Raw genomic sequence first — 27,310 nt, forward strand, 5'->3', positions numbered from 1 at the left:
TGTGTTGCAGAAAATCGTGGGAGCTATGCTTTCGTTTTAATTTCTCTCATTCTCTCTTTCAGCCGGAGAAATATGTGTGCAAATATAGCCAATGTAAAAGTAAGATTATGGGGACATTGTAATGGAGGAAGTGATCCTTGAAGCCAGTTTTGCTGTGAGCACATCTGGCTGCAGGGGATAAAGTTTATGTGCAGGTTGATCCTACCTGGTGATGCCCGGCAGCATCTTCACCTCGTAAAGTGTGAATACTGAGAGCTTGAAAATCCCCTCTGTGTTTGCATAATTTATATATTTTAATCTTGCATTTAGTGCAAAAAAAATATATACACGGCCTAATTTAATTCCAAATAGTGTGCAGTTTCGTTTTTATTCTGTTCTCAGTATTTAGACTGGGGCTGAAAGAATGGAATTGAAAATGCTATGTTGCAGGTGTATGTAGGCTAGTTACCTTCATGAAAATGATTTATTTTTTTCTCCTCTGAAATTAGTCATTTTTTACACGTGCTTTCAGAGTCTTTAAATTTGTCTAAATAATGAACATTTTTTGATAGTTTTCCTTTTTTTTTTTTTTTTTAAACTAGTCTGTATTTTTCTTCATCCAAAAAAAGGGGGTTGGGGTTATGGGAGGATTTTGCTCTTGTACTTCTTAAAGATATTGTGATGGCAGTGAATGCATGGCTTGCCGCCCCAACAGCACCTCTCTGCCTGACCTTTCCTCTTATCATTTGAATATTCCAGAGCAAAGAAAATCCATCTGTCCCTTGTCTCCTCTCAGATTGGCTAATTCGCCAGACAGGGCCAATATGAACTGAGGAGAGAACAAGAAGGGGGCAGTCTGTTAGAGGCAACTTCTCTGACTTTACACCTGAGGCATACAAATGATGTACAAGAGATCAATAAAAGTGCATTCACTGGGTGTAAGTAAAATTCAAAGGTTTGGGGAAGAAAAAAAATCTGGTTTTTATTATTTCTTTTATTTGGCAGAAATAGCTGCCAATTTAAGGAGAAAAATATTTGTCTGATTTCTTTGAGTTTGGATTTTTATTTAGTAGCATAAAACATTTAGAAGGTATTTTCAGATAAGAAAATTTTTATTTTAAGATAAAAGGAGTCTTGAATAATGTAAACATTTTTTTAATCTCGTAAAATAAAGTGTTTTCAAAGATAGACTCCAGTTATAGTAAAATTAAATAAAAAAAAAAAGATTAGAAAAATGATAAATGAAAAACAGGACTCTGTAGGCCCATGAATGTAATTCTAAGTCTCAGATCTCCTTTCTTTTCACTCTTTCTGTATCTCCTCTGGTTTCTATCTAATACGATTACCGCCTTCAAACACTCTTTAATGCTTTCAGTACATTTCAAGCCTGTTTGCTCGTACAGTGGAACTGCTTTTTATTCGTTTCAGGGTGTGGACCTGAATATTTTTTTCAGACTATAGAAGGCCATGTGTTTGATTAACTTTGATTTACAACATGCATTTTTTTCCTTCCCTTTTACAGACTAAACAAGGAATTGTATTCAAAGGGAATAGCTAGAGTTTTTCAGTGCTGGAAACAGGTTAAAACAGGGTTTGACCAGTGAGTCTATAGGGGGCACTTTGGTCTCAGAGTCTTGAGCCACTACACCGATGTGAGAAACTGTCTGCAAGGCTAAATATGATGAATAATAAGTAAAAAACAGTTTTTCATGTGCTATATTTTCACTGTCTCACAGTGAAATGATGTTAGATAAGCTGACGGGAAAATATTTGCAGTCTTAACAAGTACTCCAGCAAATTAAAATTGTGTGAATATACAAATATCATTCCTGCGGTCTGTATGTTCATTAGATCAGCAAACAGCGCAGATGAGTCACTGGATCGAGGCCACGTCTCCCCTCTTTAGTCATATATGAGTCTCTTCAAAGCTCTCAGTTGTTGACTACCCTCTTAATGTCTGATTGAAACTACATCCTCGAGCCGCAGCAATTACAATCAAAAGCAACTGTTGTCAGTCCCAACACAGTAATCGGAAAGACCTGGGCGTCCACGCCACCACTAAAACATTGGCAATTACCAAACACAAGGTCATACCAGATTGTTGCTGGTCTGAGGTGAAGTGTCTTGATTTGAAAATGCTATAACAAGATGTAACCATCCTTCAGCCGGCCCATTAGACCCCTCAGGCTAAATGTCAGAGCTCTGCCATTTCTTTTTCTTTTTTTTTTTTTCAAATCAGAAATTTGATTCAGTTCACCCATCAATCTTTTCAATATTGCAAGCAGACAATTAGGACCCCGCTGATGTATTTGTGCTCTGTTATTGATGTTGCCCTTTTGCAGATGTATAACCACTGGCATGTATGCAGCTGATAAAATTTGATCAAAAACAGTGAAGAGCTGGCTTTTACAGAAACCCCACGTTTTTGTGTCAATTTCAAAACGCAGTGAGGATTATTTATGTTACGTAAAGTAAGAGGTGCTGGGTAGATAGTGACTCTGAGTAAAACACAAACTCACTTGGCATATCTTGTCTATATTTCAACAGTAAAGAAAATCTTTACTAGTAGTTACATTTAAATATCATTAATTACCTTTCCTAATGATTGCTGTTATGCTTGCAAAATGTTCTGCATCAGTGTGGCCCACAGGGCATTTATCATTACAGTAAATTGTCATGAGTGTCCAGCTCTCTAAAATACACTGATAAAAATCTTTTTAAATAATCTTACAGCACATTAAAAACAAGTCTGCCATTGTGAAACCAGCACTACCTTCCTGTGTGAATGAACGTGCAGTGATAACATTTGAAAAGGCTTTTGTCTTCAGCTGGTGGTGAATATACGACAGTCCAGTCTGGGCCACTTGTTCCTCTCCAGTCGTAGTAGCCATTAGCTGTGCAGCTTGGTCCAGGGCCTAATCCAGGCAAACTCAGGACCAGAGGAGCTAATTAAGCACAAGCTTTTAGTATCCCAACCTCCTGTAGCTGCACAGTGCCAGCCCACCCCATGCCAGCACTAAATGGGGTCGTAAATATCTATAGTGGGGCACAGTGTGGAGACAGCACTGGACAGGGGCTGGTAATAGGGCTTGACTGAGTCTGAATGCGTATTATAAGGCCAGTGTTAGAGCTGGCTAATGAGTGGGGCTGTTCAGACAGTGATGGTGGTGCAGGGAGGAACAGGAGGTGGGCGAGGAAGCACTCATGATGTTGTTCCACCCTCATATTTTTCCACTGGAAAGTCACGACGAGCCTTCAGGTGAAAACTGATGCACTGCAGATTTGTTATGGCGGTCGCTGTAAGTCAAAAATGACTTCATCAGTCAGAGAAAAGATGAAGTAGCATCCTTTACTGCTCTAACAGTGTGTTCTCTCTCTGCTTGTGTGTGTCCTCTAGAGGGGCAGCTTGACCCAGATCCCCGTGGTGAAGGAGACCCGGGTGGAGTCGGGCCAGTTCCTGCTGCTCTCCGTCCTCTGCATGCTCTTCATTCTGGTGGCGCTGGCAGTGTCCGCCACTTTTTTCTGCGTGCGCCAGCGCTCACACCTCCACATGAAGGAGAAGCTGGCCAGCCTGGGGACTGACACCAGTACTGATGCTACCGCAACCTATCAGGTTAGACCAGCCTCCTCGCTGTGAGCCAATCCGAGGCTGGGATACTTAGCCAGCACTCTGTCATTGGCAGAGCTCACCCTCTGTTCAGATACAGTTGATTATCTGATTGGTGTGTGAGGTAATAATCGTTCTTGTGTGTACACGTTTGAGTGATTCTCCTCAATCTCCTCTTGTGGCCATTTTTAGCTGTTTTTGGTGATAGCACTGCTCTTCTTTTATGAAATAAATATTCTTTTCATTAGTAATGTGATCATTTAAATCTGAAATCACATTTTTGTGTTTATTTGCATGATTAGTTTTTTTTTTATTAATTTGAGTTTTCAAATTACTGCTTCAATAGATATCCACTGCATCCAATTATTCAGTGCTCACCCCTGGCTGAAAAGTATGTGTTTGTTTGTTGGTGTGTGTGCGTGTGTGTGCGAGTGAGAGAGAAATACAGAGGAACAGGCCGCCGCTGTGACCTATTCCCACTGTTCCTCCAGGGCCACGGGCAGCCTGGGCTGTATTGATTTTCAGTGCTGGGGCTCAGCTGTGCCCAGCGTGGCACTCAGAACACATTTATCTGCATGTCGCGTTAACATTTTCAATATTTAATCAGGTTTTCACTGGACTGCTCTCCTATCAAAAGCTGGAGGTAATACAGTTTTATAACACAGGCCACAGAAAAACTGAAAGTCGACCACGTGCAAAAAGGAAAATGACTTTTTTTGCTTTAAGAATGAACCTTATCTCTATTAGCGTTTATATTATCTGATTGTGATGCTTATCTGTTTGAAAATGGTCATACTTTGTTAGAGTGTAAATTTTAGCTTGTATATGGCACCTGTTCTCTCTCAGTCTATCTTTAGGGATGGATCACTGCTCTGTCAGGCTTTTATGTGGGTGTGTTCGCCATGTCTGACAGATTCAGTTGTTTTGGGAAAGCTCGCTGCAGTGGGAGAGAGATATTGTTAAATGGCATTACAGACTGCAGACATTGTTTCCTCTTGGCCTCTTTTCATTCTTATTAGTAGTCTGAAAGAGAGGGCAACAGAGGAAACTGTAATCCCATGACCTGTGCTCCTCTCTGGGCTCCATGTGTCTGTCCTCTGGCCCTCTCTGCTGCTAACCGCCTTTCCCTTCCTTCTTCGGGGACCATTTCTCGTCTCCGGTGCAGCACGGCGCTTTGCAGAAATGTTCAGAAGTAGGATGAATTATGAGGTGGACCTGGATACTGCCCCGAGGCCAAGGCCCAGGGCACTGCTTCATGGCTCTAATCATTAAAGTCTGACGACAGGAAAGCTGATCCAAGACCAGGGTTTAGAGAGGCCTAGCGCTCCAGAGGGAAATATCACGATGATAGATCATGAGATAGCGTGTGCTTTCACAAGGCATTTTCTCTGGCCTGCTTTGTCCTACTGTTATTAGTTGAGTATAGATATGAATTCCATGGAGGTGTCTCACTTTCCCTCCCAAATCCTGACACGATCGGGTTTCCAGATAATGTATTTAACATAGAAATGCCAAGCGTGACCACAGCTCATGATGACGATGAGTCTGTTGTATGTTTGTGTGAATATATGCAAGTGTCGACATTCTTATATGTGTATTAGAATGCCTGTGGCATAGAGTATGGCAGTAAGGCTTTTTGTTCCTTTTTTTTAAACTTACTTTTTCCTTTTGTATGAATTAGAGTGGATAATTCAGAGTCCTCAAAATCTTGAAGCCTGTCTCAGAGACGTTATGGCTGAAAAGCTGATTCAGTGCAATCTTTGTAGCAGTCGCTCAGCAAATTCCAGCAACCTGAATACATCAGTGAAAATACAAAAATTATTCTTTACAGTTGCAGTAGTGGACTTATATTAGAGATTTTTATGTGATTCGCAGGTAGATTATTTTAGATTCTTCTAACTTTGGTGAAAATTGATCCAAATTAATTGTCCATGAAGTGTGAACATGTGATGATTTCACTGTTAGAGATTGTGTGGTTTGTTTTCGCAAGGCCCCTTTTTAAACAAGACAGTTGCCGTGTGGCAGCCAGGTGTGACACAGAATTTATTCTATAAATCGTGCAGGGTTCCTCAACCATGTATTTTTGACATAATTAGTATAAGCTCCATAATCCACAAGGATAAGCCATTAATCTACACGCAAGTGAGGACAGATCAAGTCAGCCCAGATATAGGATTTTACAAGGTGCATTTACAGAACGCAGCCCCTAAGAGCAAGGATAAGCACATGACTTACATCAAACTATTGTCATGTGCATGAAAACAAGATAAATATATAAAACCTTGTATGGAGTGGAGAGAAAAAAAAAAAACAAAACACAAAAAGCACCTGATGATCCAGTGCCTCACCACCACCTCCTCTAATCCCCAGGAGCTGTGTCGCCAGCGAATGGCAATCCGGACGTCGGAGCGTGTTGAACGGCCAGAGACCCTGCGCCACTCACGGCTCAACAGCGTGTCATCACAATTCAGCGATGGACCGGCAGCTAGCCCGTCGACCCGCAGCAGCACTTCCTCCTGGTGTGAGGAGCCAGTGCCATCCAACATGGACATCTCCACCGGTCACATGATACTGGTAAGGGACTTTCTTTGTCTCCAGAAGCAAGACGGAGGGAGCTGATTGGCCAGAGGCTTTTGTTATCAGACATTTGTGGTTCTCATCAGCTGATTGTTCAAAACAAACAATCTCAGCGTCTCATCATGTCTGACGGACTGTGCTCTGAACTTGCCCGGGTGGCTTAAACGTATTTTAGTCAGAGTGCTTTTCCAAAGAATCACATTATGTTGGGCTACACATACAGGCAGAGATCTACAGCAGTGATTCTTGATGAGGGGCTACTTGAGTTCATCTGTTAGCACCCATAGGAGAACAGAGAGAAAAGTTTGGGCACCACTGGTCTGCACGAATGGTCTTTTATTGTGCTAACATTTTAGCACACGCTTTAAATACTCCCCATGTCTATGGTGCTGAAAACCAACAGCTTGATTTCTCTGTGTTTATCTGTTTGGCTGTATCTCTTTTTCATCCCTTTCTCACCTCATTCCCCATAAAACCCTGTTATCTTTGTTTTTTCTTTTTTTTTTTTTTTCACTCCTCCTGCTGTTTTCTTCCTCTTGCTTTATCTTGGCTCTGTTGTATCCTTGTTTTTTTCCCTCCAACTTTTCCCCCTGGATCTTTATTTATTTTTTTATTTTATTTTTTTCTTTTCTTTTTTTTTTGGGGGGGGGGGGTGGTTTCTAGTAGTTGCCAGTGTGTCCACAAATACACACACACACACACACACACAATGGATTGTTTTAATTTTTCACAACTTTCGCTTCATTCATTTGAGACAAGCTTGATAAAAGAGATGGATAGATGCCTTGCAGTGTTTCCATTAATGGAGAGAGCATTCATCACACTGCAAGTCTAGCTTTTATATTGGGAGGCTATAATGAATGAGGTGAATCTGAGTAATGCCTTGTATTGGTGGTAATAGATGGGTTTTGTTGCACTCGTCAAGGCTTGTTTGTGAAGCCCCTTTTGAAAACATTGACAATAAAAGAACATTTAGCCCCGCAATAACAAAAGAGCCCCTGTGAATCATTTCTAGGAGCTGTTATTATTAGCCCCAATTTCTTTTCAGCAGCAACTCAGACGTTACAATGTGGAAAGGTAAAACACACAGGGACCTATACTTCTCTTTCATGCCGTGACTGACATGGAGGTGTCCTATAGGGGCTCTTCTTTAAAATCCCACCACCATCTCACATGAAACCATGTGTGAGATTGCCTTGTTATCACTGATCTCAGACCTATATTTTCCCATCTCTGCTCTCCTCTTCTCTCATCTCCTCTCCCTTGCTCTTTAGCGCACACACCGTGTGGAGAAGGATGATGAATACCCAGCTTTCCAAAGCACACATGCTGGGGTACCTTTTTTTTGTGAGGCCTGATCACCCCTCACACATGCGCGCGCACACGCACACACACAAGCATTATGCTACAGCAAAAGTTTGGAGACATCAGAACACAATTTGTGCCCTGCTGTGCAGCTCACCGCAAGACTCAAAAAGTCTTGCATAACGACTTCCAACTTCCAACAAACATAAATTGGATGCTTGTGAATGCTGAGACATTTGCTGTGTTTTCAGGGCTTCGACACACCTCTGCTGTCCCATATGTACATCGTCTCTGCAGTATGGGGAAAAAGCTCAGAAAGTCATGACTCTATGTAACATTTAAGTGTTTCCACGTGGCTGCATTAACGTGCATGTTACTGCAGAGCTGTGTCCTTTCAGCACCATGGACAGCACTTTACAGTCACCAAACTTCCATTTCCTTCATGAACACCGTTCGTGTTTTTGGTCCTCTGCTGTCCAGAAACATGGTCGAAATGGTTGTAACCATTGCTGTTCTCGTAGTTTTCCTTTGGCTTAATCACCTCTCTTCTGAAAAAAGAGAAAAAAAATCAATAATCATGTTGCCTGGGGCTCTTTTTCGTTATGTTAGTAGTTATTGTTCCTCTTTCTTTTTTCCTTTCTTTATTTCTTTTTTCTTTTTCTTTTTTTTTTTTTGAAATGATGAATTATTTAGAAAACAGCGTCAGGCAAAGGAGACTAGCCACTGACTAATGCAACATGATCTCCCCTTACTGACTCTCACTCACAATTTAAAATTTTGTGTATGAGCCTCCCCCCTCAAAAAAAAAAAAAAAAAGCTTTTACATTGGATGCAAAACAATGTGTTCTTCTCATTTAGCTATTATTAGTCACACAGAAACATACATATTAATACCCTCTTTTCAACTCCCACGTATCATAAAGCTCCCTGTGCAAACTGTTATCAGTACTGTTTGTTTTAATTGGACAGCAAGGCTTGACAGTAATGTGTTACCTGTTGTGTCTGGCCCCCCTGGTTCTCCCTTCATCCTGATTTCAGCCATCACCCTCTGCTGCCGAGGAGAGACTGCTTAGGAAGGATTAGACATTGTTTCCCTGACACCCAGGCCTCCCATCCCAACCCTCTGATTGGCAGACATAATCCCCCCATTCACTAAACCTTCGTTACCCTGTCTCTGGAATACGCGATGGTCCACTGCCTCCCCCTAGAAATGGGAAGGCTTGATAAGGGCCTGCTGCCTGCATTGCATTAAGCAGCGAAAATATGAATCTGGAATGCAATCGATTCAGGGCATCTTTTGAATATAATGGAATGCAATTCAGAGTGGATGTATCAAGTACATGGAGATGTAATATTGGGAGGGGAGGTGGAATGCTGTCAGACTGGCAAGCAGAGAGTACTTGTACTGGGTGACAAGATCATAGTGATGACAAGCTCTGTCAAGTGGCCATAATGGCATGCTGTCATTTTGCTGGGATGACAACACTGTGCATTTGGTTAGTCAATGCACAACAACACACATGCAAATGTGCGTGTTGCCTGGCATTAGAGTTGACATTAACTAGATTTTTTTTATTCCATTATTAGGTTTTTCTTGTGTGCATGAATCAAAAAGTTGAAAAAGGGGATGGCTCAGAGTCTTAACAGCAGAAATCTACAATCATATGCCTTCCTGTCATTAATGGGCTCAGAGAGAACATCTTGTGCTGTCTTGCTCTCTCATTATGCAGCTGCATTAATCACTGGAGTTTTCAGTTCTCTATGTGGCTTTTAAGACCTGAGTGGCACCTTTGGTAGCATATCTAACAATAAACTTTGATTTTCATTGTCTGTAGGATTGTAATGTTCTTCTAAGCCACCTAATATCCTTTGCGTTCATACAGGAGACATCTGAATTCATGAGCCATCAAAGGGTAATTGCCTATTATGTTGGACAAGCTTATTTGTGATTACCATCTTGGTAGGAAGTGTATATATTCTGCAAAGACTTGGATTTCCTTTTTGAGAGAGGAGTGAATAAGTCGGATGTAACAATGGAATGTCACCTCTCTGCTCAGTCTACCTATCCTGCCTTTAATATGGGATAAAAACGCAGCACATCTGGGTATCACTTTCATTGTATTAGCCAGCTGATCCCTGACATCAGTTTATGAGTCTGTAATCTTCTGCCCCACACAATAGCGGACTAAACCATTTAACCCCGTTAGGAGGGGAGCCATGATACAGGAGAGAAAGTGAAACACAACACAACACTAAGAAAGAATCATCTTGCCAGCTACAGCCTCTAAGCTCCGAAAGACTTGCCCTGGTTTGGGAGAAAGCATGCACGCACACACACGCTCTCACACACACACACACACACACACACATACACACAAAAGCATTCACCCCTCCCCCTACTCTTTTTCCATCTTTGTCTCTCTAGCGAATTCAATTTTGTCTTCTCCAAGCGAGGGCTTAAATGCAGACAATCTTATCAGTGGCTGTGCAAGCAGTGAGGGACGTGATTGAAACACCCCTGAAGTATTTCCAATGCAGACAAACCTTTCAGGAGTCTTAATTGTGTGTGATTTTTCTTTTACCCCCCTTTGGTCAAACACACATGAACAAAAACACAAAGACACAAACATTAGCACACCTTCCACACCTAGATCTTCAACAGCCTCCTCCTCACCCAGTTGTTATGCTACACAGCAGCTTAAGACAGTAATATACGGTGACACCTCATCACAGTTTTAAAAGAGAGATGCTGTGGTCAGGGGTTTAGTGTTTTTGCCTCGGTTTATTTATTGGTTGGCTCATCTTAAGGAAACACAATGGGAGAAAAATTACAACATCCTGCCATCACCGAGTTCTGATGAAGGAAGGGTGAATTATTTTTCTCCTGCTCTGTCTTTTGTTTCTGACAAAATACAATTGTGTGTAGAGATAAGATTTTATTAGAGGTTAGAGATTTGGCTCGTCCTATGAAATGTTGGCTAAGGTGGTCCATGTTGTCCTCTAGTCATACATGGAGGACCACTTGAAGAACAAGAACCGCCTGGAGCGCGAGTGGGAGGCCTTGTGCTCCTACCAGGCAGAGCCTGGCGCATGCAGCGTGGGTCAGGGCGAGCAGAACTCCAAGAGGAACCGCTCAGATGCTGTGGTCGTATGTGAGTCCCTGTTTCTGTTTTGTTTTGTTTTTTTTTTTTTTGAAAATGTTCCCACCATTGACACGTCTCGTGCCACACAGGGTCGATCATGCAGCATGGATCAGTGTTGTTGATATGGCTGTGAGCAGATGCCTTACACTTCATGAAAGCAAGCAAAAAAACACTGTAGAGAATGTATTTCCAATCAAATTATTAGTATTGTATCTTAAACTGAATTTTACTGAAAGGTCACTGGACATCACTGTGGTGAGAAAATGATGTTTTCTCACTGAAATTAACAGAGAGACATCGTCATCATGGCTATGTGTGCTTTGTGGAGAGATACACAGTGAAATCCATCTGTCATCAGATAGTGTTTCATTTGTCACACATCATTTATTTGTCATCTATAAATAGTTTTCCACAATGAGCAATTTCAAATTGTAATTATTATCTGAGAAAGACAACCACCGTGTTGTCTGTCCCAAAAAATCCAATGGTTGGGTTAAATTCTACAAAAACCGTAATCCATTTCATTGTTCTGTACTGTAGTACTCACTAGCTCTTTCCTGCAGTACAATGTAATGAGTCAGAGTCTGATGGCAGGTGCTGAGCTGCTTGGTTACTGTCAGTCAAATCTCATACTTAAGATTTAGAGCCAAGTTTTCATGTTTTTTAATCTGAAGCAAATGTGTAAAAGATAGAGTTTAAGTCACCTGAAAGCATATTATATGAACCTTGCAATACTTAAACTAGTTTAAGAGAAAGAAGATTTTAAGGCTCACGACCTACAGTCTTCTTTGGATGAAATATTTATTATTATTTTGCATGGAACATTGCTTATCGAAAGTGAAGCAATTCAGGACCTCAGAAAAGTGAGTGTGCATGATGAAAGTCTGGTGAAATTGCAGTCCCTGCAGCCTTAACAGTTTCATATTCCTCTGTTGTTGCTCAAAATTCAGTTGTTATTGTGCAGGGAGGAAAAACAGTGGAAATGTGTGTTGGTGAAATATGCATCTCCATTACAGATGATCACTCCAGGATCACCTTGAAAGCAGAGAACAACCACGGCAACTCAGATTACATCAATGCCAGTCCAATAGTGAGTATTGTTTATTCATTATGGCTCTGCATTTTGGCTAATGTCTGTTGTCCCTGGAGCCTTTCTGTACCATGAGCACCTGTTGTGGTTGGGTTTTAGTTGGAGATAAAAGATGTTTCAAAGGATGTGTCATCGAGCTACATTGTTCTTTTTTTTCCTCTTTGCTTTGTTCTCAATGCTGAGGGACTCGGTGGATTTGGTCCGTTTTCTTGAGTCACGTTGCTGTTGTCACTTCTTTCAAAATGGCCACCGTCTGGAGATAACACTATTTTTTATTCACACACATAAAAAAAATCATACCTTTTTTTTGACTAAACAAATGTATCCCCCAGAAAGGTTTTTTTTCTTTTTTGTTTGTTTCTTTAGCATTTTTCCCCAAAATATTGCCAGTCATGATTTCCCCTGCGGCTGCTGAAAAGGGATTCCATCAAAGGGGAACAGGAAACTATGCATTTCAAATACAGTGCCAAAATTTCTGAGGAGATAGATGAGGGCGATACACACAGCTGCACTAAAAGTCTATTACTCTTCAGAAACAAACAATGGAGACTTTTAGATGCTCGCTTTATTCCTCCATTTTTAGTTTTCACTTCATTTAAACAGCTGTAGTGTAACATTTGGCTTCTAATATAATACTTTTATAATAAAGTTAATCAGTCAGTGGAGGAAGAGCACGAATAAAATATCGGAGAATTACAAAAATTCATTCAAGACAGGTTTGGTGCAGTTTGAAAAAAAAAAAAACAAAAAACAAAACAAACAAACGGATGTTGAAGATGGGTGAAGTAATGGCAGATGCAGCGGTGTGCGGATGAAAGGACAGTAATTACACCACAAAAGGGACCCCTGACTGAGCCCAGCAAAACTGTGATAATTATGTCTGTCAATGCAGCTTCTTCCTCCTCATTAGCTTCAGGGGCAGTGGCCTACGAGTAAATAATCTGTCGCTTCTTTCTTGGAATTTGAGGTCAGGGAGGCAAAGGGAAGGGGTGAGCTGAACTCCCTGAAAAGCAAAGGGTGACACACACGGGGTACGACTTGGATAATAGTTAATGCTTGACCACAAATGATACAAGCGCTCCCAGATGTACAGCATCATTAGTGTGAGGGATGTTTGACAAGAATGCACAGTGGTCAAAGCGTGGTTGTCTTTGCATTGGATTGCTTTTGTTTTGTTTTTTGTTTTTGTGTGTGTGTGTGTGTGTGTGTGTGTGTGTGTTTTTTGAGGGTTGTTTTTTTTTTAAGTCAAATGGTGTGTGGCTTTTCCATTTCCCAGCTCTACTTTGTGCTTTTTGTTTTCAAACTATCTGGGAGGAGCTTAAACCAGCAATTTAGTTCCCAAGCTCACCATCTTGTAGAAACACGGGATCAACAGACTCCAGCAAGGTGTTCAAAGTTGAGACAGTTTTCCAGGAATAGATAAGCTATTGTACCAAGGAGCACTTCTTGTTGCAGTCTATCTCCTTCCCACAATGGCAAGGGGAGGACAGCTGAAATGCAGGACTACTCTTTCATGTTCTCATTTTAGTATTCAAACAGGGATGTCAGCACACAGCTACAGCATGTCTGTGTCCTTGAGATTGGCCAAATGGAGTGTGAGCACTAGCATTTGGCACCACCCTTTTATTTCTGTGTGGGAGATTTATTTCATTATTTTTCTTTAACAAACTCACGTCAACCAAGAAAGGCAAGGAGTGAATTGAACAACATGGTTGTGGCTAATTGAAGTTTTACACGAGGTAATGACACTTGTTTCTCCTTCGTTTATGTGTCCTTCAACAGAACGGCAGGCAGATTTTCAAATTTCAGCCAGTGTTTTTGTAGGCATATTGAAAGATTGAAAGAGTATTTTTAGGCATTTGTGTATCACTCCTGCCCGGAGTAATCATTTAGATATAACACACTAACAGGCAAACGTGGATAAACACAAATTCATTTGAAGAGCAGCTAGACAATTTTATTGAACTTACATCACTTTTTGTAAGTGGAGTTAAACGAGAAATACTTTGGTACATTTAAGCCAACATAGTCAAGAAAAATTACAGACGCAAGATAAATAATAAAGGAATTGATTTTTATTACCACACTTCAGCTCAAGTTGTGTGTTTGGTTTACCAGCTCCTCTCAGCATTAAGGATGAATTTTGTTGTTGAGGCTATTTACCATCAGGAGAGGAAAGCATTATGGTAATATCAAAGCTATGAAGAAATGCTCCATAATTATTTTCCTTTTAAGGTTGAGTGTCGAGGACCAGAGTAGATCTTTATCTTCGCAGCTCATGTTATGTGTCCTTGAGAAGTTGTTCCTAATCTTAAAAAAACAAGTTCATGAAGGAAAAAGCCATTAATAACCACCTTGTGACTTACTTAAGTTAAGACTGGTGTTTCTTAATGTTCTGCTCAAGAGATCTCTCCCTCACTAAATGCATCCACTGAAGAAGTCACTTAATGAAAAATTAATATTCTTAGAAATGCGGCAGTCCCACTTAAAAATTTTTAAAACATTCCTGCCTTTTTCTTTATATGAGGCTATCTCCTCCACTTATCATCAGTCCCATTAAATTAACCCTAACTTGATCAAAAATACACCACCATCCATCATTATAATACTAAATGTACCTAATACATTGTTACATATGAACCCATTTCTCTTCCTACAAAATATGTCAACATCTTTCCACTGATGCATCTTGCCCTTGAGGGGGTGCATAAAAATTCACTCAATAAAATGCGGTCATTGATTTTGGGGGGGGGGTAACCCAGCCAGTACCTACTCAATCACACCTCAATCAAATCCCTCAAATCACCCCCCCACCACCCTTCATTATGTCCCATCTCAACATTCAGCTCCATCATGTCAGCCACCTCCAGGCTTTTGAAGTCCGACCACAATAACATGTTTTATGCAGAAACGCGTCAAAGCATGAACAAAGATTGAGCTCTGACAGCCATTTCATGACGTCTCTGACAAACCATTTTGGTATGAAGACACTGCAGAGAAGGTGGTTCGTGGTTTAACCGAAGCAGTAATCAGAAAGTGAGATAATGAATTTGAAAGCTGTTATGAAGTGTATTTTTAAATTAAATGGGTTGGAAGTTAGATTTGTGCCTGCTGCTTTTACTAGATAGACAGCAAGGTCTTCTACAGTCTTTTTATGCAAACGCATTGTGTAAAGCGACTGATCCTTAACATTTGTTAAATGAGAAAAACATGTCCTTCAAATTTGTGTCCAGCATTTAGTTTATGCCTGTATGATATTCAGAGTGAACTAACAGTATAGTTTACACATCCTGAGGGCGACGGGGACAACAAGGAAAGTTTAAAGGGGGGGGGGGGGCAGTTGAATCAATGAATGGCAGACGATAAGATACAGAAAAAGAAAAGAAAATTGTCATGTTTTCCTCAAAAGTCTCAGATCCTCAAACTCTGTTCCCTCTCTCCCAGATGGACCATGACCCTCGCAACCCGACTTACATCGCCTCTCAGGGTCCGCTTCCCTCCACTGTGGCAGACCTCTGGCAGGTAAAACTCCATTCACTGTCTGTCTTTCTTTTTCTTTTTTGCCTTTTTGTTTCTGAAACGCTGAGAGTTTGAAAAGAGCAAATCTAAATTTGGTCTCACCAAATGGTTTCGTGGGATTTCTTTCTCTTGCATTACAATATCATTTGACTCACAAAGTAAAGGATAAGGTTTAAATCTTGAAAGCTTCCAAATGTTTAGATGAAAAAAAAAAATCTGGTCTATAAAAAGAAACACTTAGACTTGTATATACCTTACTCAATTTGTAAAACACAAGCCAAATATTATCCATCTTGCAATCAGTATCAAAAAATTGCACATGCACCCTTATATTTTGTTCTCATCATACATAAAAATCCAATAAAGACACTTCTTGTAACTCCATTATTTGCTCAAATGCCGTAACATTATAAGCATTATAAGCATCAGTATCTCTGTAATTGCTGATTAGCTGCCCTTACATCCTTAGCTACACTGAAAACAGGACCTCGCAATAGCTAACTCTGCATGCTTTTAATGATGCCAATTTGCAAGAATGTAAACAAATTGAGACTATAAACTAAGGCTCAAATTGTAGCCCATAGTGTGATTCGCTGGCTCAATGGTAACATTATACTTTCTGTTAATGTCCCCCAAAGGGTTGTGGGAAGTGTAGTGCCAAAACGTAAAGCATGATTACCCCTCAAATAAATGGAAGATAAAGAATAATTGTGACAGACGTTGCAGCGCTGTGACAAATAGAAAATGGTAATACATGAGAAGCGCAAACTAAGGCTGCTACTATTAAATGAATAAAGCCGGGTTAGGTTTAGATCATACACTACAGACCTGCAGCCTTTAGTAACATATTGTAGTCAAGGAAGTCTCCTCAAGAAAGTCTGATATTTTTTACAATTAATGTTGATGTTTGCTTATATTAGCATTTCCTCTGCTATTTGTGTTTCTTCCTTTGTGCATAAATGTCAGAGTAGTCATCATCAATCACTGAGTGTAGGCTATTGTAAAGCATGTTGACTGGTGCAGAGGTATGCTTTAAATGATGCATAGTTGCCAAATGGCGTTCTTATTCGTTAATAGGACAGCGCTGTAGTAATTAGTGGGCCCATCACCTCCATATGGTGAAGTAACTCTGCTTGCCGTGACCAGGATGTAGAAGTGTGAAGCATAAATCCCGGCAGACCAGCTGGCCCTGCACTCTGCTCCCTGCATCGTGTATTGAACAGATACTCATTTTGTATCATTATGATAGTGCTGACTTCGTGTTAGTACAGACGTTACAGCCAGTTTGTGAGTGGGGAAAAGTGGAGGAGCCAAGTTCACTCTGGGTTGGTTTGCTGCTGCACACCAAAGGCAATACAGTTTAAATCAAATTTCAAGCACAAAAGCAAAATGTGCTTACAAGCTCTGTCGTCATGCCATCCAAATTAATTACAAAGAAAAATAAGTCTCTATTATCTTAAAAAAAAAAAAACAACCCTTAATTGACTCCATCACCTCAAATAGGAAAGGTGCCCTGTTTCCTGTGTTTAATTTGTAAATGTGAAAGTGCCTCCACTGAAACACTTGATAATTATCTCCTAGTCTGTTTGGTTATTTGTTTGTGTATCTGCCAAATTCTTTGTGTGCCAGGTGAATAAATGCATATCTATTACTTAATGAAATGGATTATTTAGCCATAAACTGTAAATCTTTGCCAATTAAGCACAAAATAATAGAAAATTAGACACAGATTGGTTGACACAGTGAACATCAGTTGTGTGGCTGGGAATACTAACCATTAATTATCAAGAATAGTTAACCTTCGATCGGGGCAGAAAAAAAAAACTCTTTCTCTCCAATAAAAATAAACAAACAGGGGAAACACTGGCTCTCTCATGCAAATGGACTGTGCAGGAGGCAAATCTTTTTGCTCTGTCCTATCTAATCCACACTGGCCCCAGGCAGCGCTCTGAAAGGCAGCTCTGCTCTAATCCTCCACTCTTCATTCCTCCACCCCTTCATCCTTCACTCCTTCATCCGTTCCCCCTCCTTCCCCTCCTCTATCTATGGCTATTACCTTAGCTCTGCTGGGCCTCGCTTTTCTGCTTGATCCTCCACAGAATTCAATGAACAAAAAAAAAAAAAAAAAAAAAAAAAGGCCAATCAGCAGTCTAAAGTTCACAGAGCACTTTAGTGTTTTTCAGCCTCCTTGTACTTTAATGGTGTAGAGAAATTGTATGTTATAAAAAAAAACTAGAACCAAAAAGCACAAATTATGGACTCTTTATTAGATAAATTGTAAAATTGCAATGCTTCTTTTTTTCTCACATCCCACAAATATTTCCTAATCTTAAAGCACTAAATACATAATATTCCTTCACATTATCACCTTGCCTAATCTCATCACTTCCTGGCACAGTTGGCGTGTAATGTGTCCACTGGGCTGGATCGCAGAAGCTTGTGATTAGTGTATAGTCAGGGCCATTGTGTTTTTATAGCAATCATAAAACCCGTGTTTCCTCCTCATTTTCCTAATGGCTGTCGTGGGCCTACATTTTTCCCAAGGACACATTAGATTGTGATAAGATGAAATAGAGCAGCAACGCAGTAGATGTTGTGATCTCACTCATACGATTGAGAGAAGGCGACACATGACGCGCCCCCCTGCTGCTCAACCCAACGTTTGTCACACACAGAGAGGCGGCATTTATTCATACTTCCTGGACCAAGATTAAGAAATCAATTTCACTTTAATACAAGGGTGGCATATAATGCCAATGTGAAATATGCTGCTTTTAGCTGAAAAGTCCTGCTACACATCAGTGCAGTCATATGTCGGCACGGACATCTGAAATGTTATCTCTAATCTGTAGATGGTGTGGGAGAGCGGCTGTGTCGTCATCGTCATGCTCACCCCGCTGTCGGAAAACGGAGTGAAGCAGTGTCACCACTACTGGCCTGACGAGGGATCTGATGTCTACCACATATATGAGGTATGTCAATGAGTACAAGCTACGCACAAGTTACAAACCTTTCCAGTTCAGTCTGGCTATGAAAGTGTGTCTGTCTCCAGCCCGGTACACTCAAGGTGAATTTAAATGTTTTTGTGGTGCTCACAGCACTGCAAAATCACATTAAAAAAATCACCAGCCACAGCAAGACTTCACAACGAACAGTTTTCAGAGAAACCAGTGTCCCTGTGAAGCTGTTAAGTAACAAGAATCCTGTTTTTGCAACGACACGTTGCTGTTGACCAAACCGAATAAATTCAAATTTTTCTAGGAGTGGTCAGAGACAGGTATCTTAAAACCTGCAGCGTGTAGCGCAGAGAGTGGGTGAGGAGGACACAATGTAATGCTGACAGCAAAGCTTGAGTGAAAGAAATAGACAACCATTTATTTGTAGCTTTCAAAAAAAAAAAAAAATAGATACATAGAAAGAAAAACCTGGCTGTCTCGCTTCACAAATAAGAAACATCTCAACAATACTGATATAATTTGTATCTATTTATACACATAATATTCTCCCATATCCTATATTCTCCTATATCTACCTGGTTTAAACTGGCCTAATAGAATAAACAAGTGATATTTATCTATTTCTCACGCAGTTTTAATCCATGTGATCACATATTTAGAGAGATATGAGAGAGTGATCAAACTCAGTACAGTTGATATCGTAGATGACTAGTTTTTGCAAAAATGTAAAGTAAATTTGATAAAGTGTTAATAGCTGTAATCCTTCCTTCTTATCAGACCAATCAACCAGTCAAAAAAACTCTTTAAATCATCATCTTGAGTCCAAGGTTACTGGATTAGGAATACACTTTAATTTCATGGTTTCTGCTATGAGCGTCATTTCTTGCACCTCCAGGTCAACCTGGTGTCTGAGCACATCTGGTGTGAGGACTTCTTGGTGCGGAGCTTCTACCTGAAGAATCTGCAGACCAACGAGACGCGCACAGTCACTCAGTTCCACTTCCTGTCCTGGATGGACCGCGGGATCCCCACCTCAGCCAGGACGCTGTTGGACTTCCGCAGGTAGAGTGGAAATCCTGCCGGTTGGCCTCAGATACTGCAGCTGAGTAGATTCTCCGACAAATTTCCACGTTTACAACTGGCCCCTTATCCTGAGCTTGTTCTTAATCACCTTCCTCTTATACTCTGTATTCTGTCAGCGCCGCTCTGGTCCGACTCCCTTTTACCCCTCTGCCTTTTGGTGTCCTAGAGAATGGCTCTAATAAGGACTGTGTTTCTGTACTATCCCTTTCATCCTGGGCCTATTTCCATCACCTCCCTCCAGCACATGTGATGCAGCAAATTAACAAACCCGCACTGCCTGGCTTGGCTTGGGAAGAAAAGAAAAGGAAAAAAAAAAAAAAAAAACTAACCTACCTAATTCAAACACCCAATTAAATGAGAGCTGTCTCACTAAAAACATGGGAGAGGGGGAAAGCTAGTGACTAAATAACCTCACTCTGTTCTCCATATAATGTGCTCTGACAGAAGAGAAGCAATAGCTCCTCTGGGAAAACCCAGGAGGGATAGGAAAAGCCCTCCAAATGAGAATAGATGCATCTGATTTGTGGATGGAAGTCTGTCCCTCCGGTTTGAATACAGATGAGAGGGGAAAAAAGAGGATGTGCAGTGTTATCATGTCATCCTTTCCTGACATAGTTGCTGCTGTTTTTTTTTTTTTTTTTTTTTAAATTAAACTGGGTGTAGCTGGCAGGCAGATCTATTTATTTATGATGTTGGTGTGCAGGTTTGAGCTGTATTATGATTACACACATAAGTTTTCTTTTGCTGTGGAGATCTCCCAAATGACTAGATTGTCCTGATGTTGCTCCATTAATGCCGCTGTAGGTTATTGGGAAACTAAAGCTCTCTGATTTCATTGTAATTCAGAGATACACACGAAGTACAGTACACTCTTGGTTTTCACGGTTTCGGCCAACTCAGTATGTTGCGGTTGCCAGTGTCATTTTTGTGATGTTGCAGCTAGTAATATGAGCCCAGTTGCATAGTCACAAAAGTGATCATTGGAAACTGTGTCTCCTCAGCCAGGCCTGTGCATAAACTGTCTTTCTCTCACTCCTGACTCTCTGTCTCCCTCCTCCTCCTCTCACTGCTCCTTCCTCTGGCTTGCATGGGAACTCCAACCATCTCTGTATGCTGTTTAACCAAGGACGTATTCTGATTTTACAGATATATTTGCAATTCAAATATATTAAAATGTAAAAAAATATACCTTCAATGTAACACATTTTGATCGAAAAAAATTTACTCAAAATAGGAAATAATAGGACCCCTAAAAAAAGGGAGGGAGGGGGGTAACCAAAAACTTAATGAATAGCTATTTTCAATGTATTTTCAAAAGAAATCTCAAAAACATCAAATGGAGCACACCTGTGCTTTGAAATGCAAGTACACGTGAGAAATGCACTTCATGGGTGTGCTTGTAGGTCCAAAAACATAGAACAATTCACAAAAACAACATAGAAAAATACAAAAACTGAAGATAAATCTGCGCAGGAACGTGGAAATATATCTCAGAAGTAATGAAAAGGAACATAAGTAATGACAATATCAGGTATAGTCATAATCTGCATCCTATATATATATAGTAAAAATTTATGGATAAATTCGATTTATGTTACATAAAATTGTTTTCCCCATATTCTGTTTTACTGACTGAAAAAGCAGCACGTATGAATATGGATAAACTACACACATCATGATATGTTCAGACATTCATTTTTCTTTTTGTCGTTGAAAGGTGGAAAACAAGGGACGTGGAAGCTCACAGTGTAGTCAGTTTCCATGGCAACAGCGGGGTGTGAAAAGGCTTGTTGGCCTTCACCGTGCCTGTGGTGTATAACATTCATAACTGGCCCGGGTTAATGCGTCGGCGGTCGGCAATCACAACATCGCACCACCACATCCATCACCCACATGTCACAATAATGCTGTTTGAAATGATGCTCAATTTATTTACGTGGTGTGACACGGATCTCTCCCTCTCTCTATCCTCAAATTAAATTGATTGATTGACGCGAGAGAGCATCTTTCAGGATTGTGTTTGTTCCTTTGATTATTGCAGCCATTAATTTCATCCAGACCACAGCGCACAAGTCCCTCATGAGTCACATTTGCTTTAATTTTCACTGTTATTACCCAGCGAAAAGAATTGATCCTGTACAATCCTATTTCCAGAGTATAATTTAACAGCCTGTGCATTCAAGACATATTTTGCTATTAAGCTAACAATGACATCCAATCTTCTTTTTTTTTTTTCTTTTTTTCTTTTTTTTTTTTATTCCAGAAAGGTTAACAAGTGCTACAGAGGTCGATCGTGCCCAATAATTGTTCACTGCAGGCAAGTATAACAGTGTGAACCTTGTGACAGTGGCTGAACTGCTGAATTGGGAAAGAGAGTGTGTATCGTAGCCTGTGTGTTGGAGAGGAGAGGCTGTTTATTTAAACCTGCTCAGTCCATTTACTCTATCTGGGTACGCTGGAGCCGCTGTTTATTCCACTGGCTGTTTCCGTATGGAAATGGTGTGGTACAAAGACTCTTCCCTTTCCTATTTGGTTGAGTTAGTCAACCGGCCTTGATTGGTTTGTATTAAACACCAGGTATCTCTCCGACCACTTTTAATAGTCACATCCTGTTAAGTCATGCATGGGGCGAGGCAGCCCACTCTTCCTCAGAGGGAGCTGTACAGACAGAGTGTCTAGCACTGGATTAATGAAGCAGTGGTGCTCAGGCCGCTCTCCTGTTTTATTGGCCTTGCCTTTATTAGAGCGATGTGCACGCCTTGTTTGCAATTAACATGCAGAGCTGCTGAATGGCCGGCGGGCACAAAGGGAGGCTTTTCATAAGACTATCTCTGGAGTAATGGAAAAGCAAGGCTCTCCAAAAGCTGTTCTCGAACCGCCCCTGGCCTCTCAACCTCTCCTCTGCTCCTGAGGTGAATGCATTTAAAAGCCTTTGTCCCCAGTGTGCCTCAGAAACCATTCCCTTCTCCCCAATAGCCGAGCAAGTCTCAAGACCACACATGATTTGGTGTGCAAAGGTTTAACGTAATCACATTTATTGGAATATCAAATATTCAGATCTCCTCAGGTGCTTTTATAGGAATAATAAGGATTATTATTGATCTCTACTATTTAAGAATTTTATTTTATCTGTCATATCAAGTCTTAAGTCGAGGGAGCAGTCTGTATCTGTGGGCATAGTTTCATTTGTGCTTAAATATACTTCACAGTCTCTCAGCAGATGCAGATGTAAATGAGCAATTTGTTTCCTTAGAAGAAAAACACTCTGACATTAAAGCATCTCAGAGATTCACTCTGCCACCTTAATGATCTCACTCTCCCTCTTTCTCCGACTCTCTGCAGTGATGGAGCTGGCAGGAGTGGGACTTACATTCTGATTGACATGGTCCTCAATAGGATGGCTAAAGGTAACGATCAATGGCTTCCCTTTCTCTCTTTCTGCTTGTGTTCAAGTGTTGCCCTGGCAACACTAAAGCCTCTCATTTTCCACAGAGGGTCTTGGGGATGCATTAGAGGGTGACTTTTCTGAGGCCTGGAAAGGCAGTGAAGACAGAAGCAGAAATGGAGGGAGCTGCTAGGAGAGGAGGGAGAGGAACAAAGGAACAAACAGAGAAAATGAAAAAGAAACCTACACCCACATTAGTAATTATCTATTTAAGCCACCGTCACACCATATTGACCTGCATCACAATTGCTACATGAATTTAGATAGGACATGCATGGAAATGAAATGTTTAAAGGAAAAATCCATTCAAATGTTGCTCCAATGGTTTGTGTCAATATTTAATATTAAATGGGTACAATGCATTTATTTTACCTTATAATTGATTTCTTCTTCACAATCCACGATATGCACCATATATTCAGTGAATATAGCCCACATTTTCTCATATTGATGGTCAAAACGTGGCTGTCCAGGTGCCAGATAACACAATTTGATTTCAAATCACAGTCATTTTGACATCTACAAGAGAGATTATCCTCAATAAATAGAAAAGATGGAGGCAAGGAAATCTACCTGAGAAGGATTTTCATGTCATGGCTGCATCATTTTATGTAAAACAGCTTCAAAGACAGTTTTGTCTCTAAACTTCTGCTACAAGGGAAAAAAGGAGTTTCAGCAGAATCTCCAAACCAAACAAAGCAAGAGTTGAAGCCCAAGAAGAATGAACACAATTTGCATGAATAAACAGTTACATCATTTTGTTTGCAGGCTCACAAAAAAAAAAAACAAGAGAGAGAATGAAGCTCGTCTGAGATGCTCTAACTTATCCATGGCTATTGTAGCACAGGAGCTGCCTTCTTCCAAAGAGTCGTACGTCACTTTAATAGCCTCCATAACTTAACCTGCCCCCCCACCCCCCTGCCCTTTGCCCTTTGAACTCTGACCTTTACCCTTACTACTCTGCATGCTCCTTTCTCATCAGAACAGTTTGGGGCAACAACCCCCTCTGATGCAGACCTTCCCTTCACTGTCCGTACAGCAGTAATAAGACTGTCCCGTCTTGCTGGAGGTTCATGTAGTTGAGTGACGTACGTGCAGTTGTCCTCAGTGATGAAAGGTGCCACCCTGTCTCTTTTTAAACTTTTGTTTCTTGCTTCAGAACCAAAGGTATAAAATGAACATAATCTCACTCTCCAAGGCTTTTTTCTTTGGTCGGAGAGCCTCTCTTCAGCTTAACTTTGGAATCCAGCCTTTCGGAAACATGAAAGTCTTGTCGGAGCACTGGAGTACTTTGAGTACCAAGTCCAGCTGCATTAAATCCCCCTTTTCTCTCTCTCCCTCTCTCTCTCTTACTCTCCCCCGCACACATACATCAATTTTTTACCCTTTTGCTTCCCTCCTCTGCTTCACATTCAAAAGCATCACTTGAGGGTCTCTCTGTCTATCATTCTTTCTCTCTCTCTCTCCTTTTCTGGTTTTATCACATCACCTTTGGTGTCCTTCTCAAAATCCATGCATCTGTAAATAGAATAAGATTTTCCAGATTAACATCAGCCTAAACTGATGCAACTCAACAGCCACTGATCACTGTTGAAAGAAGACAACAGTTTCATGGGTTAATCATCAGTATGGTTTCTGCAGAGGCTATAAATCATAGTAATTAGAGTTTGTTGATTCTCAGACACACATATGCATGCATGCGCACGCACACTCTCAGATATCGTTTTATCAAAAAGCTCTGAGCAGACTTCATAGTTGGACATAATCTAAACCAGTTTTTTTAACAAGATTCTCACAGTGAAGCAAGTGCTTGGTGTTTTTGGCTTTTTTTTTTTTTTTTTTCCTTTGAATGCATTATTGCACATTTCCCAGACCCCAAAAATATCCCTGTGCATATTTTATCGAGAAACAGTCTGTGGCTCTCATCCAAGTCTTTCGAGGGATGAATGTAATAATTTTCAATCGCTGCACTGTTCCAAAGGGAGCCCAGTATAAAGAGAGATTGACAGATGTGAGCTGGATTACTCCACTGCTTTGAACTCAGTCCAATTTTCGGTCTGTTGCAGGTGCTAAAGAGATTGATATTGCTGCTACCCTGGAGCACTTGAGAGACCAGAGAGCTGGCATGGTCCAGACAAAGGTAAGGTCCCCGGCTTTGAGTTAGAGAGGTCGGGGAGATGGGAGAACAAGGGGGGCTCGGGGAGTGGAAGGCGGGAGGGAGGGAGGAGGGGCAGTCATTGAAAAAGACGATTGTCTACTGCATGTGCACAGGTTCAGGGGGAAATGATGTGGTAATTGATAACTGCCTCTGTATTAGAAAAACATTGTCCTGGAAGATAAAAACTCACTGTTCCACATTTATCTGAGATGATGATTTGAAATGTAAAACTGACCACAATCCTTCATCACAGAAGTATTTGTATATTAAATTAATGTAAACCACTTTCAGATTTGCCACTTAAACAAACAGGTCAAACATGCAACAATAAGGATACCCTTGCACACCCCTGCCTGTGAGAGGCTAAGACCATCAAATATTTTTAGAATTGAGTATCAAAAACTTTCTTTAAGATTGTCTTTAGCTTTCATTTCCCATCCATAAACACTACCTCTCGATTTCACACTTGTCAAACCTGTGCAGCTGCTTAAATCCTGAAGTTTATATCACAGCAGGCCTTCAACCTCACACCATTTTGGAAAATAGTGTAAATAATAATGCTAATAACAGGTGGGAAGTGTACCTTTGTTTCTCCCTCGTAATTGGAAAGAACAATAATAATGATAACGATAATAATAATAGTAAAGGCAAACCTTATGCAGCAGCGGCTGTAATATTTATTGAAGCTACTTACAAACAGAATCCAGTTCATTTAGGTGGTTCATTAATGCTGCTTTTACAGCCCGGCTCTGCTCTGCACAGAGAAGCTTTTTCAGGCACTTGCTCGTTTTCTTTTTTGACAAGTCTAAGTGAAATTATATTGGTATATTGTTGATTCCGCTTTGTGGCTTCTTGCTGGGGCTTCACTGAAATTAGATTGTAATGAGGTATGAAATTCAGAGTTAGGTTTCAAGGATTGGACAACCAATTATGTTTTTTTTTTACCCTTTATGATGTTGCCATTTTATTTTTGGAGCTAGTAGAAAAAAGGAGTGCAGAATTTATTTCCTTTTTTTTTCCCGGTTACTCATTTTGACAGAAATCAACATGCAGTGATTACAGCATGTCTGACTGTCTCCCCCTCACCAGCCGTCCATCTCCGATCAGTCAAGCAGAGATTGATCTCCCCCCAGTGGTGTGAATGTGAACAGCACAACGCATACAAAACTCCTTTTTTCAATACACAAAACTTGGGATTAGATATAGACACATATAAATGTGATGCAGATTCTTACATATTATCTGGCTGCACCACGTCATCCGAAGACACATAAGAATAGAAAACATGAACACTCCAGACACTCTTCACTCCATAGTGGAAGGCATGGCCACCAGTGACTCCTACGTATTGATTTAGCCTATCCTCAGGCCAGACTAAGGCAGGCTGTGTGTTGACACATCTAAAGATTGTTCCCTCCAAACTCCTACGTAGCCTTTCTGTGTGAGAGGACCCTGTGGCCTGCAGCCTGGGGAGAGGAGAGGAATATAAAAACACCAGGGCCATGGGGCAAACATCAATCAGCCCCTTTTCGCTCCACAGGGAAAACTATGAGTCAGATTCACAAACAAATGCACTCGCGCACACAGCGAGCTGAGACACAGCTTGACTCAAAAGCTCCATTTTAAGACACACCTGGCTGGATCGATGGCAGTGCAGGAGTAAGCGTGCACTCCGAATTGAAAGCTCCGAGTGCTCCACCTTCACCTTACGTCTGCGGCCATACGTATCCCCGGCAGGGTCATGGGAGATTGAGAAAGAAGAGGAGGCGGCAGTTGCCAATCACTCTGCAGTGGCGTTCCTCAGCTATTATGCACTAAAACTTTCTGCTTCCTCCTCTTCCTTCTCTCCCTACATCCTTTGCCCCTCCTCCTCAGGAGCAGTTTGAGTTTGCGTTGACAGCCGTGGCAGAAGAGGTGAATGCCATCCTGAAAGCGCTTCCTCAGTGAAGGTATCGCAATCCCCCCTACCTTCTTCTCGCTCGCTGAGCACCAGTTTCCTCTGCCCACTCAAGACTGGCATCTTTCTCTGCCCTTCCTTCTCCTTGCTCCTTGTTTCTCTCTCTTTTGTCTCCGCCTCCTCTTCACCTCTATATATACTGTATACTAATGAATGTCGTGCCAGATATCTCACCTGGATCCATATTCACAAATTTGGCCTCAGAGTTTGGCTGTCGGTCTGATATTTTTGTCGTTTGAGAAATTCGGAGTAGGCAAGTCGGGCCTGATCTAATCTGATGGAGGGGCTTAGATCAGCACTCCTACTGTGAGACTTTCTGTCAATATGATCCCTGGTCCTCTATAACTGTGATGTTGTTCCTGAACATACCGTTCTAGTGCCACTTACGAGATGTTTACGTGATGTCAAGTGAAGATTTTTGTTCCAAAATGAGCTACAGTTGCTTAGAAAATGACTATTTGCACATTCAAAACAGAGGGCTGCACATAAG

The 27,310-nt window shown here is 41.0% G+C and overlaps 1 protein-coding gene across 1 annotated transcript in view; it reads left to right on the forward strand.

Annotated features, from left to right (window-relative positions):
- Positions 1-26,819, forward strand: part of ptprn2 (protein tyrosine phosphatase receptor type N2) — a 109,029-nt gene extending 82,210 nt beyond the window's left edge. Inside the window, exons 12-22 of the mRNA XM_029529336.1 lie at positions 3,377-3,592; positions 5,957-6,160; positions 10,473-10,620; positions 11,628-11,701; positions 15,146-15,223; positions 18,073-18,192; positions 19,073-19,239; positions 21,524-21,577; positions 22,603-22,667; positions 24,772-24,845; positions 26,739-26,819. Of these exons, the coding sequence (XP_029385196.1) occupies positions 3,377-3,592; positions 5,957-6,160; positions 10,473-10,620; positions 11,628-11,701; positions 15,146-15,223; positions 18,073-18,192; positions 19,073-19,239; positions 21,524-21,577; positions 22,603-22,667; positions 24,772-24,845; positions 26,739-26,810 (1,272 nt within the window). The 3' untranslated portion in view covers positions 26,811-26,819. The remainder of the gene's footprint in view (positions 1-3,376; positions 3,593-5,956; positions 6,161-10,472; positions 10,621-11,627; positions 11,702-15,145; positions 15,224-18,072; positions 18,193-19,072; positions 19,240-21,523; positions 21,578-22,602; positions 22,668-24,771; positions 24,846-26,738) is intronic.
- The last annotated feature ends 491 nt before the right edge of the window (positions 26,820-27,310 follow it).

The sequence above is a fragment of the Echeneis naucrates genome, chromosome 20 (genome assembly GCF_900963305.1).
Source record: "Echeneis naucrates chromosome 20, fEcheNa1.1, whole genome shotgun sequence".
NCBI lineage: Eukaryota > Metazoa > Chordata > Actinopteri > Carangiformes > Echeneidae > Echeneis > Echeneis naucrates.